Source organism: Stegostoma tigrinum, unplaced genomic scaffold (assembly GCF_030684315.1).
Source record: "Stegostoma tigrinum isolate sSteTig4 unplaced genomic scaffold, sSteTig4.hap1 scaffold_53, whole genome shotgun sequence".
Taxonomy (NCBI): Eukaryota; Metazoa; Chordata; class Chondrichthyes; order Orectolobiformes; family Stegostomatidae; genus Stegostoma; species Stegostoma tigrinum.
Genome location: NW_026728461.1, coordinates 1,245,703 through 1,261,300, shown reverse-complemented (window position 1 = coordinate 1,261,300; position 15,598 = coordinate 1,245,703). Strand labels below are relative to the sequence as shown.

Below are 15,598 nucleotides of genomic sequence, written 5' to 3'. Positions count from 1 at the left end.
GGAAATGAGCAGCAACACTCTCAGGGAACAAAGAGGGCGTTGGGTGAACAGGACCAGAATTCCCTCTCATTTTCATTCCGGTTGTGCAGGCCTCCAGGGATGGTGCACGCTCATGACTTCCAAAATTGGAAGTCAATGCCTCAGTCAGACCACTTAAGCTTGGAGTGACTGCACTCACACAGTTTAGTGGGAATGTCAACAGGAATTGCAGAACACAGATTTTGGGAGACCTCACATTTCCACACGGGCCTGGGGTGAATGTGAGAAACTAATCAGGAATGCATTGCAATTATCAAGTTTAACATGGGCACAGACAAGGGTTTCAGGATCAGATGAGCTGGGCTGAGGTGGAGATGGCTAGCTTTATGGAAATTAGAAGATCTGGTGTGAGTGAAAGGATGGTTTTGTGATTGAAAATTCATCTTCATGTCAAATCTGTGACTGAGACTATGAGCAGTGTAGTTCAGCCTTACTCTCAGGAAAGAGCTACAGGTTCAGATTTTGAGAATGGAATGTGTAGCAGTAACTGAAGAAAATGGATTGTTCTTTCAAACGTTTCCCTGGAGGACATTTCAGCTTTTCCAGTATTAGGTGTGGGATCATTGAATAACAATAGAGGAATAGACAGGGCTGGTGATGAGTTAGAACGGGTAGTTGTCAGTGACCATGTGAAAACTAACAAAATGCTTCTGGATGATGTTTAAAAGTGGCAGCGTGTAGGCGAGAAATAGGAGGGACCGAGAACAGCTCTTTGGTGAACACCAAGTTCAAGTCTTTGCAAATACCATGAAATCTAGGCTTTTCAAAAAAAATTGGGAAGATGAAATTTTAAGGGACAGTGAACTTTAACATTATTAGCAAATATGTTTCATGAGAATAGGTCAGTGGAACGAACATGGGCCTCATGGGCAAGACAAGCTCTGACAGGAGAGAAACTGGAGAAAGCTGGGGATCCGGGGTCAGGCTAGAAGCACTTGACAAGCAGTTTGACCCAATGAGTAAATACATTGGTGGAAAATCAGACCCATTTTCCAGAGCAATTTTCCCAGTCTGGGCAGAGGCAACTGATCAGATGGTCTTCATCTCAGTGACAATGGAGCTTTCATACTTCTTGTTAAAGGTGAGGGTGGAGGGGAGTGGGACAGCAATTGAAAGGGAATCCCCTGTGTTAGAGACAATAAGAAGATGAAACATTGTATTTTACACAAAACTGGTTTATTTGATACGTATCTACATTAACATATACCTGAACAGGTGGTTATTAATATCAGCAGAAACAGATCACAATGAACCTGGTTAATTCCTGAACGTGGTTAATAGTAAAGCCCAATCACTGCAGTTTCTTGTGAACTCTCTGGTCACTCAGCAGATATGACACCTGTGTGATTCCCTTCCCACAGCTGGGGCAGGTGAATGGTCACTGCACAGTGTGAATGTGCTGGTGCCTCAGCAGATGGGGTGACTGACTGACTTCCCTCCCACGGTCAGAGCAGGTAAAGGGCTTCTCCCTAATGTGAACGTAATGGTATACAGTGAGCCGAGATGATCACTGAAATGCTGTCCCACAGTCAGGACACCCAAACAGTCTCTTTCAGTGTGAGCACATTGATGGAGCATTAGTTCCCCAGACCTTTCATAGCACTTCCTGCAGGCTGGGCATTTAAAAGGTCACTCATCAGTGTGAACTTGCCGGTGTGTCACCAGGTTTGAAGAATTGATAAATCTCTTTCCACACTCTGTGGGGGTGAACAGCCTCTTGCCACACTCTGGTGTGTCAGCAGGGTGGATGATTTGAGTGAGTCTCTCTCCACACTCAGAACAGGTGAATGGCTTCTTCCTGGTGTAACTATGCTGATGATTTTTCAGTACTGATGGATGAAAGAAGTCTTTTCCACAATCCCCTCATCTCCATGGCTTCTAATCATTATGAGTGTGTTACATTCTGATAAGCCAGATGATTGATTGAAGCCTTACCCAAAAACAGAACCAGTTTCTCCCCACTGGGAACAGTGCTTTCTCCTTCCATGTCCAATATTCTGTTGTATTCAGGTTGTGATACGTTTGGTAACTCTCTCAGATCCTGAGTGACGTTTGGTTTCAGTTTGTAAACTGCAAAATCTCCTCTTCTGAAAACCATGTTCAGCTGATTTGGATGAAACAAGGAGAGTGAGACAGAAACCATAAAATCAAAATGGTAGGTTATAAAATGTGAACTGGATGAATCTTGTAATTTGCAGAGTAGAAGTCGATAGCAGAACACTAAAAACAATTTCTGACTATTAACAATTCTGTGAGAAAATCAAGTTGGTCAGTCAAAAGCACACGGTCAGGGGATAGGCAGTGGTGGAAGTCTAATTAAGGCACAATTAGCAGATGTAACAGTAAAACACAAAACAGAGCTAAAATGCAGGGACAGAAGTTAGACAATTGCAGACAGAAGATCTAGGACAGTAGAGATGAAATACAGCAATGGTGAACATGAATTCAGAGCCAGATTAAAGGAGTCACATCAGCCCTGGACCATGCAAACTCTCACAGATAACAGAACACAGCAGTACCAACTCAAAATTTGCTGAATAGTCCATTATGCTCAGCTCTGAAACAATTTCACTGCTTCCTATATTACAGTCTCCTGCTGGAACTTGCAACTGGAAATATGTCAGAGCACTGTAAACAGAGGATCCAATTCAACACATTACCCTGTTATCCATGCGTTTTTACTTTTGACCAGTTTGCTGTGTGGGATCTTGTCAAATATCCTAACAAAATCTATGAAAACAATATCCACTTCACTACCCACACTGAGACTCCTTACCAATTTCTCAAAGAATTCAGTCAAATTGCTCAAGTATGACCTTCCCTCATCAAAGCAATGCTGACTATCCCGGACAAGTTCATGCATTTCTAACTGACAGTTTCTCTGATCTCTCAGGATTGATTCTTACAGTTTGCCCACCACCAAAGTAAGAGTGACTGGCCTATAGTTGTATGGCATTTCCTTTGTACTTGTTTTAAACAACAACACCACATTTGCATTCCTCCAGCCCCTTGGCACCTCACCTGAGTCAAGTGAAGATTGAAAATTAATCCTCACAACATCTGCTATTTCCTTCAACACGCCAGGGAACTATCTATCTGGGCCTGGTGACTCATCCACTTTCAATGATTCCAGCTCCTCTAACACTACCTCTCTCTATTTTGTCTTGTATTTCACACTACACCTTTTGGATTACTTTATCCACATCATTCCTTTCTTAGTGTGTGTAGCAGGGGGAGGTGGTGGGGTGGGGAGCAGAGCCCTGCAGTGGGTATGCCTAAACCAAACAGTGCCTCAGACAACAAAATGCGAGGCTGGATGAACACAGCAGGCCAAGCAGCACCCCAGGAGCACAAAAGCTGACGCTTCGGGCCTAGACCCTCAGACTCTGTCTTGTTTTGCCAGAGGGAAATGAAGCAAAAGTGAGGGAACATCACCCACTTCCCGCTTTGGGAAATGCTTTAAAGTGTTGTCAACAAGTGACATCATCTCCAAATCTGACTTGAAACCAAGACAGCAACTGGAGCTTCTTCTTGATTCATGGTCAGTGATAACTTTTGTCCCTCACTCAGCAACACAAGAAATTGCTGTTTGCCTGCAGCAAGAATAATGTTTCTTTGTTTTGGAGACCAAACTTGCTCATAGATTTCAATGTGGCCTCACAAAACCCAACACAGCTGCTGTAAGACCACCTTGCTGCCATACTCAAACCCTTTTGAAATGAAGGAGAAAGTTCCATTTGCCTTCCTAACTGCTTGCTGCACCTACAAGCTTGTATTGAATGACTGGTGTACAAGCACACCCAGGTCCCTTTGTACATGAACATTTCCAAATCGACCACCACTTGAATTATACTCTGCCATTCTGAATTTGGTACCAAGGTGGATAACTTCACACTGATACTGCATCTGCTATGCATTTGCTACTCACTCAAATCATCTAAATTACTCTGAAGTCTCTTTATGTCCTGCTCACTCACAATCCCCCTTCTTTTGTGTCAACAAACCTAGAAATAGTACATTGGATTCGCACATACAAATCATTGATGTACACTTTGAACACATGAGGTCCAAGGGCACTGATCTTTGTGGTGTCCCAATTGTCAAAGCCTTAGACACTGAAAAAAGATCATTTATTTCTACTGTTTCCTGTCTGCTAACCAATTCACAATCGACACCAGTAAATTCCCAACAATCTTATGAACTTTGATTTTGCACACTAACCTCTTAAGCGGAACTTGATCAGCAGCTTTGAGAAAATCCAAATGACCCCATCCACTGGGTTCTATCAGTTACATTTTCAAAAAACACTTTTGTAGATTTGTCTAACATGATTTACCCATCCGAAATTGACAGGCTTCAGGTCCAGTAGAAACGCTGACTTGCCTGGTCCCCAGCATAATAGGCAGTCAAAGATTATAGACATGGTCCATGGCAGCTCTTTCTCCACAGCACCCGAGATGGGCAATAAATGCTGATCCAGGCAGCACTGGCCACATCTCACCAACAAACATTTCATAACAAACAATCTAAGGCCCGCTGTTCAGACCCATCCTTATTTTCAAATTCCTCCATGGTCTTCCTTCTTTGCTTCCACATGGTCCATACCTTTCCCCACAGACAGAACAGGCAAACCATAAACAGACAGAACAGTCAGAGGCTGATCATGGTCACCTTCTGATTCAGCAATTGCCGCCGGAGGGAGGGGGAGGGGCAGATCCCGAGCAGCTTCTCGCTCTGATTCGAGCCGCCCGCTGGTTGCCCCGGAAACCTTGGCAGCAGGAGGGGAACAATAGGTGGGGGCGGGGCTCCCGTGTCCACGTGCCTGAAACCTGAGACATCACCACGGAGCACAGCAATTCCTATTGGCTGCTTCAGTCCTGGGCTCACAATGCAGATGTTGTCTTTCCAGTGAAACCTCCTCCTCTGTGCAACATCTGGGAGCAAAGCAATGTCTCCTTCCTTTCCATTTCTTTCGTCTTCCTGAGTGGTAGGGTGGGGAAACTGTTCACTTGCAGCAAAGGAAGGGACAGGGAGTGAATCCAGGGAGGGTGCCGACACTGCAAATGTTGGTTCTGGTACGTCTCTTAAATTTACTGTCATCATTTGCTCTCTTAGCTTTACACATTTGTTTTCCTGCTAAAATGGTGGCCTCTTTCCTCATGTTCATGTTTGCATGATTTCTATTAGAGATGATCAAGATTTAGGGGACAGCAAATTGATGAGCAATAAAAGCCAAAATGTGATTTTCGTTCCTCATAATTTGCAGCACCATACATTAGAGCCTCTCATTTGAGGTCTAACTGTGGAGTGAGCAACATGTAGCAAAATTGTCTTACAGCCAAAATCCCCATTTACAATCCAGGACTGTGTCATGGTGTATGTTGATGGGAAAAGGAAATAGCCTTCCTCCCCTGGCGAGTCAACTAATCACAAACTGTTTGATTAACAAATGAATTCAAGGACAGGATAACTTGTCCATGTATTGCTATTCACGAATCTAGATCAAATTCCATTTACCACTGATCAGCCTGTCTGTAAACTAAGGCTATCCATCTCATTATTTACCATCTATTACTTTTGCATCATCTGAACTAACTGATCAACCTTCATACATTCAAATCTAAGGCATTTACCTAAAACAAAAATAAGGGCCCAACATTGGCCACTCTGCCACACCAATGTGCACAGATTTGCGGTTAGAAACAAGAAAAAACCCACCTCTCTGCTTCCTGAACCTCAGCCAATTGTGGATCCAATTTGCTAAATTTCAATGGATTCTATGCGCACTTAGCTTTGCTTTCAGTCTCCCAAAAGCCTTGCTGATGTCCAAAGAGATTAAATAAAAGTATTGGGAACAAAAACAAAGTTGCTGGAAAAGCTCAGCACTTCTTGCAGCAACTGCGAAGGAGAAAACAGAGTTAACGTTTTGGGTCCGGTGGCCCTTCAGAAGGGTCCCTTTGTGGTTAGTGGGGAATTAAGAACCTTGCAAGCACCCTGCTATTTCATCCTAACATCACAGGAGACATTTCACTTGACCTTGGATACTGACCTGCATTTAAACCTTCCAGACTACTCAGTACTTCCTCTCTCTCTCTGTGATAGTTTCTTCACATTCTATCACAGACCTTCTCCCTGATTCATCTATTTCACTAGTGAGCACTGACACAAAGTATTCATTTCGACCCAGGCCAACACTCTCTAGTTCTACGCACAGATACCTCTGTGGTCCTTAATGGACCTTACACATTCCCCCTTATCCTTTAACCATATGTCTACCTGTAAAACAACAGACCATTTTGCTTCATTTCACTTGGCAGTATCAATTCATATTTCCCTTAGAGCTCTCCTTATCTCTCCATTTATGTTCCCTCTTGCACATGTACCTGAAAGTATCTACTTCCTGTGCACTATGGCCAAATCATATCTTATTAAAATCAACCAAGTTAGAACTTTGATTACAGGTCCATCCTTGTCCTTTTCCATAACAATCCCAAATCTTTTCAAAAGAGTTCTGATAACTGCCTGCAAAATTCTCCCCGCTGATACTTCAAGCACTTGTCCGCGTTGGTTGTCTGAAGTTAGGTCCCCTCTTTCCTCATTGGGGTTTCTACATCCTGGCTTCAAAAACTCGATCCGAAACTTGAGCTCTGATTTCTCTCCAAGATGCTGCCAGATCTGCAGAATGTTGTCAACAATTTCTTTTTTGTTTCTGATTTACAGCATCCCAGTTCTTTCCGTGTTTATTTTATACATCTCAATAGTTCCGGAAATGTTATGACCATTTCTAGCTCGACCAGGCTGCCAGGCAGTGAGTTTCAGTTTCCCCCCATTATCTGAGTGAAAAAAATCCGCTCAACTCATCAAAACTTCCCGCCGCTTACCATCAATCCATGTCGCCCGATACTGATTCCACCACTAAGCAGAAAGATTTGTTCTTGTTTTCTCTATTTCCCTCATAAATTTATACATGTCAGTCATGTCCCCCCCTTAGTCTACAACAAAACGGAAGTTGCTGGAAAAGTTCAGCAGGTCAGGCAGCATCTGGGAAGAAGATATAGCGTTTCGGGTCCGATGACCCTTCCTCGGTCTGTTCTGCTGGAAAGAAACTAACCCCAGTCTGTGAGGGCTGTATGGTCCCTGCTGACAACATTAGAATCTGTCCTGCTGGGCAGAATGATCTGTCATTACCTCAAAAACTAAACCGTCTTCTGTGAACCGAAACCAGCGCCGAGATTGACCACAGCCCCGCATCCGCCAGAGCTCCCTGAGTCAGCAGCGTGTAACTGGGGATTGGGAGAAAGGGGATGAGAGAGGGTTGGCGATATGATCTAACACACAGTGACCTACAGTTCACCTACATTACCGGGAAACCGACAGAGTTCTAAACACTCACCAACTCGACTGCAGGGAAACATTCACCAAGAAAAGGCGGAGCAGAGGCTGTTTCTGGACTGAAAAACACCCCCTACCTGTCAATCACAAATTTAGTCCCGCCCACTTCACAGAACTTGCAGTTTCCGGAAACTGAACTCAGACCTGCCCAAAAGCGGGGCGGTCCAAGGCGAGTACCACAGGGAGCCTCGCTGTGCTGTCCCCATTCTCTGACCCAGTTACGTGTCTTTATCCCGCGATTCCCAATCCAGTGACTCCCACTTTTCGCTGTTGACCCTGTATCCCGGTATAACCAACAAATTCCCTCCCCATTCCCCTGGTTATCTTGTAGTGTGTGTGTGTCAGACTGTGTCCCGCCTTGCTAAGTGTCTCTTGCATTTCACTGTTAGTCTTTCAGCTTCGAACCATCAGCAGTGTTTTTTCGTTCTATAATCCTATCACACCGATTAAACATTATTAACAATTCAATTCATTGCTCCATATGTGTTTTATAACTTCCTTGAAATTGTGTTCAATTTTCGAGGGATTTTTCAGTTGGGGGAGGATTTAAATGTAATTGCAATGTAACCTGTTCCTCCGATTCGATCACGGCTGCTGGCACTGATGAAATCCTCACAAAACATCAATGGAAGGACTGCATCCACTGTACATCTGCCAATGTGGTATACTGCATCCACTGTACCCGGTGTGGCTACCTCTACATTGGGGAAACCAAGCGGAGGCTTGGGGACCGCTTTGCAGAATAGCTCCGCTCAGTTCGCAACAAACAACTGCACCTCCCAGTCGCAAACCATTTCCACTCCCCCTCCCATTCTTTAGATGACATGTCCATCATGGGCCTCCTGCAGTGCCACAATGATGCCACCCGAAGATTGCAGGAACAGCAACTCATATTCCGCCTGGGAACCCTGCAGCCTAATGGTATCAATGTGGACTTCACCAGTTTCAAAATCTCCCCTTCCCCCACCGCATCCCTAAACCAGCCCAGTTCATCCCCTCCCCCCACTGCACCACACAACCAGCCCAGCTCTTCCCCTCCACCCACTGCATCCCAAAACCAGTCCAACCTGTCTCTGCCTCCCTAACCTGTTCTTCCTCTCACCCATCCCTTCCTCCCACCCCAAGCCGCACCCCTTTCTACCTACTTACCTCATCCCACCTCCTTGACCTGTCCGTCTTCCCTGGACTGACCTATCCCCTCCCCACCTCCCCACCTATACTCTCCTCTCCACCTATCTTCTTTTCTTTCCATCTTTGGTCCGCCTCCCCCTCTCTCCCTATTTATTCCAGAACCCTCACCCCATCCCCCTCTCTGATGAAGGGTCTAGGCGCGAAACATCAGCTTTTGTGCTCCTGATATGCTGCTTGGCCTGCTGTGTTCATCCAGCCTCACATTTTATTATCAATGGAAGGAAGGTGCGTGGAAGGTGGAAGACAGAAGGAGAACAGATATCATGTGGTCAGTTCAGTTATAGATTTCAATGTTCCTCCAGGCTGTAAAGTGACGAAGTGGCGTAAAAGAAAACAAAAAGAAAACAGAAAGAGATATGCAACCAGACAGCAGATGAGATTAAAAAAAAACTTATTCAAAATTTTAGGGGGTTGATACCCTGCTGATGGAGATAGATCGTTTTCTGCCTTGTATGTCTGGGCATTATTATCGACATCTGATTAAAATATGAACTGGAGCAGAACAACAATTGTAATACACAGAAATAAAGTCAATTTGACAAGCGAGTCGCTAACCCTCCAACTCTGGCAACATCCTTGTCAATCCTCAGCCCTTTCACAACATCCTTCCTATGGCAGTGAGACCAGAACTGCACACCATTCAGTCATGACGGAATGGCACAATTCTGTTCGGATGCATTATGGTCTTGTGATCTGAACACTCAGCAAAACCAGCACAGTTTGAACTGACATATCAAACATGGGGAAAGGCATAGCAGCAAAGTAGTAGACTAATGGTCACTGTTTCAGGTCAATCTCTTCAGAATGAACATTTCCCATTCTGTCGAACATCCTCCCCACTCATCCACAATCACAGCCTGCCTGGACTGGCAATAAGCATTATCTTCTTTTGTGATTACACTTGTCAGGCAGGAGCAGGCTTGGCAGCAGAGCTGGGCTGTGAAGCAACAATCAACTTTATTGAAACAGAGTCAGTAGAAGGTGATCTGCTGTCAGGCAAACTGCAGTGATAAATGCAGACAACAACTTACACTCAAACAGTTGTACTGTTCCTGTCAGTGGCTAAACAACAGTGTTAAAAGGACTTCTGGTAGTTTTTGCAGCCTTGATCTTCAAAGTGTCTGTCTTGGGCCTTCATCTTCTGATTCTGGTTGGTCTCCACTGCACAGACACAGATCTATTTTATCCTGGTTCTTATCTGATTAACTCCCCACTGTGCCCAGTCACAGTTCATATAAGCAACACTGACCTTCGTCAACCTCGTGATCTTCTGCATATTTATGCCTGTGCTGTTTTCCTCTTAACTCAGGGCTGCTACATCTATAATCCTTTATTTCACCAGCACTTCTGTACTCACTGACAAAAGAACTGCAAGAGCTTTCTTTAACTGTTACCTACACAAAACAGTTTCAAATCTGACTTAAAGTCCCAGCATGTCTAACTTGGCATCTTTTTGAACTTTTACTTTTTATGTTTTGTTTATCTACTGTCCTGCATGTCCATGAAGACCTCACCAACCTTTACAGATGCACCATACAAAGCATCCTATCGGGTGCATAATGGCCTGGTGCAACAACTGCTCAGCCCAAGGGCATAAGAAACTGCAGAAAGTTGTGTGCACAGCACGAATCATCACAGAAGCCAAACTCTTATCCAGAGAATAACAGGTGTAGAGCTGGATGAACACAGCAGCCAAGCAGCATCATAGGAGCAGGAAAGCTGACATTTCGGGCCGAGACCCTTCTTCAGAAATGGGGGAGGGAAAGGGAGTTCTGAAATAAATAGGGAGAGAGGGGGAGGCGGATTGAAGATGGATAGAGGAGATGATAGGTGGATAGGAGACAGGTCAAAGAGGCGGGGATGGAGCCTGTAAAAGGTGAGTATAGGTGGGGAGATAGGGAGGAGATAAGTCAGTCCAGGGAGGATGGACAGGGCAAGGGGGCAGGATGAGGTTAGTAGGTAGGAGATGGGGGTGGGGCTTGAGGTGGGAGGCGGGGATAGGCGGGAGGAAGGACAGGTTAGGGAGGCAGGGACGAGCTGGGCTGGTTTTGGGATGCAGTGGTGGGTGGGGAGATTTTGAAGCTGGTGAAGTCCACATTGATACCATTGGGCTGCAGGGTTCCCGAGCAGAATATGAGTTGGTGTTCCTGCAACCTTCGGGTGGCATCGTTGTGGCACTGCGGGAGGCCCAGGATGGACATGTCGTCTGAGGAATGGGAGGGGAGTTAAAATGGTTTGCAACTGGAAGGTGCAGTTGTTCAGTGCGAACCAAGCGTAAGTGTTCTGCAAAGCAGTCCCTAAGCCTCTGCTTGGTTTCCCCAATGTAGAGGAGGCCACAATGGCAACAGCCTCCTATCCATGGACTTCATTTACACTTCTCTTTGCTGCAGAAAGGCAGCCAACATCATCAATGACCCGTCCCATCTCGGTAATGCTCTCATCCAACTTCTTCCATTGGGCAGAAGATTGAACACACCCATCAAGGGGTTCAAGAACAGCTTCTTCTCTGCCATTATTCGACTGATGAATGGACTCTATAACTCCAAATAGTGTTGATCTTGCTTTGCACACCTCCTGTGCAGGCATAACCTTGCATGCCTTGCTCTGTCTATGCACACTTTGATCTGTAAATCATTGTTTGCTATGATCTGCCTGCACCACTCTCAAAAACACTTCACTGTACTTCGGTACACGAGACAACATAAATCAAAATCAAAACATTCTAATGGCAATCGATGATAGCTTTCAATAATCTTCAAAGTCAATGTTGAAACTCATCTTGTTGCTGACTTCATAAAATTGCAGGATGAAACCAGAGCAAGAGTGACCTGGCCCTCCAGATCTGAGCATGGATAAGGGTTAGAAGTGGTTCCAAAAAGGCATTTCAGGTGACTATTCAAAAAGGAAACTGAAAATTTTGTCAAGTGTCCCAAACCCCCGGCCTGTCCAAATTTGTACAGATGCACACTTAATCAATTCCAGTTTGTATTCCACATGCTGCCTATTGCTTTGACCTGGTGCTCCTGTAAGTTTCAGCAAAGGTGCAGACAGTCTTCTCAAATCTTTGCTCTCACCGCTCAGATGCTTTTGATCTTCACTCAGAGTTTCAGGTCACCACATGGTCCTGGAAAAGACTCCCACTTCTCCTTGTGCAGGGGCAGACACAGTTATTGTGGGGCAAAGTGCTGTGACGGGAGATAGAGGTGGTATGTTAGGTGCTCCCTTGGTTTTGCAGTGAAAATAGTGAGAAGAGGAGAGCGTTTTATGTGACATTCCTTGCTCCCTGTCTCCTCTTCTGTAGCAGCATCCCAACAATACCATGACTCTGAGGTAGAGGCGATTACTGACATTTTGCAAGCCCATCGATACAAATATTGATCAGCCTGATTAAGGCATCAGAAATCTTCTGTACCTTTGTGGTCATGACTTGTAATGGATTGAGTGCAGAGTAATGCCTTAAGCTCCATGCGACATCCGTACTCTCCAATGACAGTCTCTGAAACCTTTGCCATCATTAAGGCCATATGTGTTTTTTACACTCCTGCAATTCCCCTTTCCAGATATTTTTCTGACCCACCCCACTTACAACACTCCAGGGTTGGAGCTGCTGACAACCCAAACTACGGAATTTCCTCCCTAAACCTCTCTTATTCTTTATGATACATCGTAAAATTGATATCTTTAATCGATGTTTTGCTCATCTGTGAAGCACCTCGAACATAGAACGTAGAACAATGCAGCACAGAACAGACCTTTCGGCCCTCGATGTTGCGCCGACTTGTGAACTAATCTAAGCCCCTTACCCTATACTACCCCATCATTATTCATATGCTTATCCAAGGACTGTTTAAATGTCCCTAATCTGGCTGAGTTAACTACACTGGCAGGCAGGGTGTTCCATGCCCTTACCACTCTCTGAGTAAAGAACCTGCCTCTGACATCTGTCTTAAATCTAACACCCCTCAATTTGTAGCTATGTCCCCTTGTACAAGCTGAAGTCATCATCCTCGGAAAAAGGCTCTCACTGTCCACCCTATTTAATCCTCCGAACATCTTGTATGTCTCCATTAAATCCCCTCTTAGCCTCCTTCTCTCCAATGAGAGAACAGACCCAAGTCCTTCAGCCTTTCTTCATAGGGCCTATGCTCCAGACCAGGCAACATCCTGGTAAATCTCCTCTGCACCTTTTCCAATGATTCACATCCTTCCTGTAATGGGGCGACCAGAATTGCACGCAATATTCCAAACGAGGCCACACTAGCATTTTCTACAGTTGCAGCATGACATCATGGCTCCGGAACTCAGTCCCTCTACCAATAAAACCTAATACACCGTAAGCCTTCTTAACAGCACTATCAACCTGGGTGGCAACTTTCAGGGATCTTAGTACATGGGCACCAAGATCCCTCTGCACAGCCACACTACCAAGAATCTTTCCATTGACCCGGTATTCTGCCTTCCTATTATTCTTGCCAAAGTGAATCACCTCACATTTAATCCATATTAAACTCCATTTGCCACCTTCCAGCCCAATTCTGCAGTTTATCCAAGTCTCCCTGCAACCCGCAACATTCTTCCACACTGTCCACCACTCCACTGACTTTAGTGTCATCTGCAAATTTACTAACCCATCCACCTATGCCTGCGTCCAAGTCATTTATAAAAATGACAAACAGCAGTGGTCCCAAAACAAATCCTTGAGGCACACCACTAGTAACTGGACTCCAGGCTGAATATTTTCCATCAACCACCACTCATTGCCTTCTTACAGAACGCCAGTTTCTAATCCAAACTGCTAATTCTCCCTCAATCCCGTGTCTCTGTATTCTCTTCAATAGCCTACCATGTGGAACCTTATCAAAGGCTTTACTGAAGTCCATGTACACCACGTCAACTGCCCTTCCCTCATCCACATGCTTGGTCACCTTCTCAAAAAACTCAATGAGTTTTGGGAGTCACAACCTGCCCTTGACGAATCCATGCTGACTATCTCCAATCAAATTGTTGCTTGCTAGATGATAATAAATCCTATCTCTTATAATCCTTCCCAAAATGTTTCCTACAACAGATGTAAGGCTCACACGTCTATAATTACCTTGGTCAGCCCCACTGCCCTTCTTGAACAAGGGCACATTTGCAATCCTCCAGACCTCTGGTACTGAACCTGTAGATAATGAGGACTCAAAGATCAAGGCCAAAGACTCCGCCACCTCCTCTCTGGCTTCCCAGACAATCCTCAGAAAAATCCCATCTGGCCCAGGGGATTTATCTACTTCACACCTTCTAGAATTGATCACACCTCCTCCTTACTAACCTTAATCCTTTCAATTCTAGTAGCCCGTAACTCAGTCACCTCCTCTACAATATTCTCCTGTTTCTCAGTGAAAACAGATGAGAAATAATCATTTAGCACCTCTCCAATCTCCACAGGGTCCACACACAACTTCCCACTTCTGTCTTTGACTGGCCCTATTCCTCCCCGAGACATCGTCTTATTCCTCACATACCTATAGAACGCTTTAGGGTTCTCCTTTATTCTACCTGCCAATGTCTGCTCATGTCCCTTCCTTGCTCTTCTTAACTCTCTCTTTAAATCCTTACTAGCTAATCTGTAACTCTCCATCGCCTCATCTGAACCATCTTGTCTCATCGTCACATATGCCTCCCTCTTCTGCTTAACAAGAGATACAATTTCTTTCGTAAACCACAGTTCCCTTACCTTATCGCTTCCTCCCTGCCTGACAGGGACATACTTATTAAGGACAGCAATATCTGTTCCATCAACCAGCTCCACATTTCGATTGTCCCCATCCCTTGCATTTTGCTAACCCATTCTATGCCTCCTAAGTCTTGCCTAATCGCATTATAATTGCCCTTCCCCAATCTATAACTCTTGCCCTGTGGCATACTCCTAAACCTTTCCATTGCTACAGTAAACATAACCAAATTATGGTCACTCTGTCCAAAGTGCTCACCTACCACTAAATCAAACACCTGGCCTGGTTCATTACCAAGTACCAGATCCAGTGTGGCCTCCCCTCTTGTCGGCCCTTCGACATACCGAGTCAGGAAACCCTCCTGCACACATTGGACAAAAACTGATGCATTCAACATTCTAGAGTTATAGCATTTCCATTCAATGTCAGGGAAGTTAATATCTGCCATAATGACCACCCTGTTCTTTTCACTCCTGCCCAGAATCATTTTGCCAATCCACTCCTCCACATCCCTGGAACTTTGCGGGGGCCTATAAAAAACTCCCAGCAGTGTGACCTCTCCTCTCCTGTTTCTGATCTCAGCCCATACCACCTCATCAAAAGTTCTTTCAGCCACCGTTGTTCTGTCCTTGGCTAACAAAGCCACACCTCCCCCTCTTTTACCATCTTCCCTGACCTCAATGAAAGATCTAAACCCTGGAACTTGCAACATCCATTCCTGACCCTGCTCTATCCAAGTCTCTGAAACAGCCAAAACATCGAGGAAAATGACAGAGTAAAAGTTTCCATAAAATACAAGCTGTTTTGCCGTACATTAGGAGAATCAGGAATGGCCCTTTTTTTACCCATCTCGGGATGAACCCTCACCATCACTCACAGAGCGAATGAACAGCAGGAAAAATCTTCACCACTGACTACCTGCACTCACCTATCACCTTCCCACCTACCTTCCCCAGCCCCCACTCTGTTTATGTCTCAGCTCCCATCCTCCCCCCGCCGCCCCATTTCTGAAGAAGGGTCCTGAACCATTAACTTTCCTGCTCCTCTGATGGTGCCTGGCTCGCTGTGTCCCTCCAGCTTCACACTGTGTCATCCTTGACTCCAGCACCTGCAGCTATTGCTGTCTCCCTGTGAGCGATGTCAGCTTTGGTTCAATCGGAGCACGGGGCGGGGCTTGGAGGACCCAATGGAAGCGGCCTATCCTCCAACCAATCAGAGCGAGTGAGATGTTTGTCTGTTTGAAAATCACGTGATCGTCT

At 45.2% G+C, this 15,598-nt stretch overlaps 1 protein-coding gene across 4 annotated transcripts; it reads right to left on the bottom strand.

The window, feature by feature from the left end:
* Window positions 1–1,234: 1,234 nt before the first annotated feature.
* On the bottom strand, window positions 1,235–7,516 carry LOC132208759 (uncharacterized). Of its 4 annotated transcripts, XR_009444902.1 has the most exons (3): window positions 7,433–7,516; window positions 7,228–7,322; window positions 1,235–2,143 (listed from the first exon to the last, which is right to left on the bottom strand). XR_009444902.1 is itself a non-coding variant. In XM_059644133.1 (2 exons), exons 1-2 carry the CDS (start codon window positions 5,140–5,142, stop codon window positions 1,925–1,927), a joined length of 651 nt encoding a protein of 216 aa, XP_059500116.1. In that variant the 5' UTR covers window positions 5,143–5,436; the 3' UTR covers window positions 1,235–1,924. The 4 variants fall into 4 exon arrangements, 1 of the variants encoding a protein (XP_059500116.1); XR_009444900.1 differs by lacking the exon at window positions 7,433–7,516 and having other exon boundaries at window positions 7,228–7,425; XR_009444901.1 differs by lacking the exons at window positions 7,228–7,322; window positions 7,433–7,516 and adding an exon at window positions 4,261–5,436.
* Window positions 7,517–15,598: the final 8,082 nt, after the last annotated feature.

Bases quoted from the DNA above. Each gene is read 5' to 3' on its own strand.
- LOC132208759 (XM_059644133.1), bottom strand. From the start codon at position 5,142: ATGATGACAGTAAATTTAAGAGACGTACCAGAACCAACATTTGCAGTG. The intron at 2,144-4,710 runs GTGACCATGATC...CATCCAAATCAG, and splicing joins GGCAATTGCTGAATCAGAAG to CTGAACATGGTTTTCAGAAG.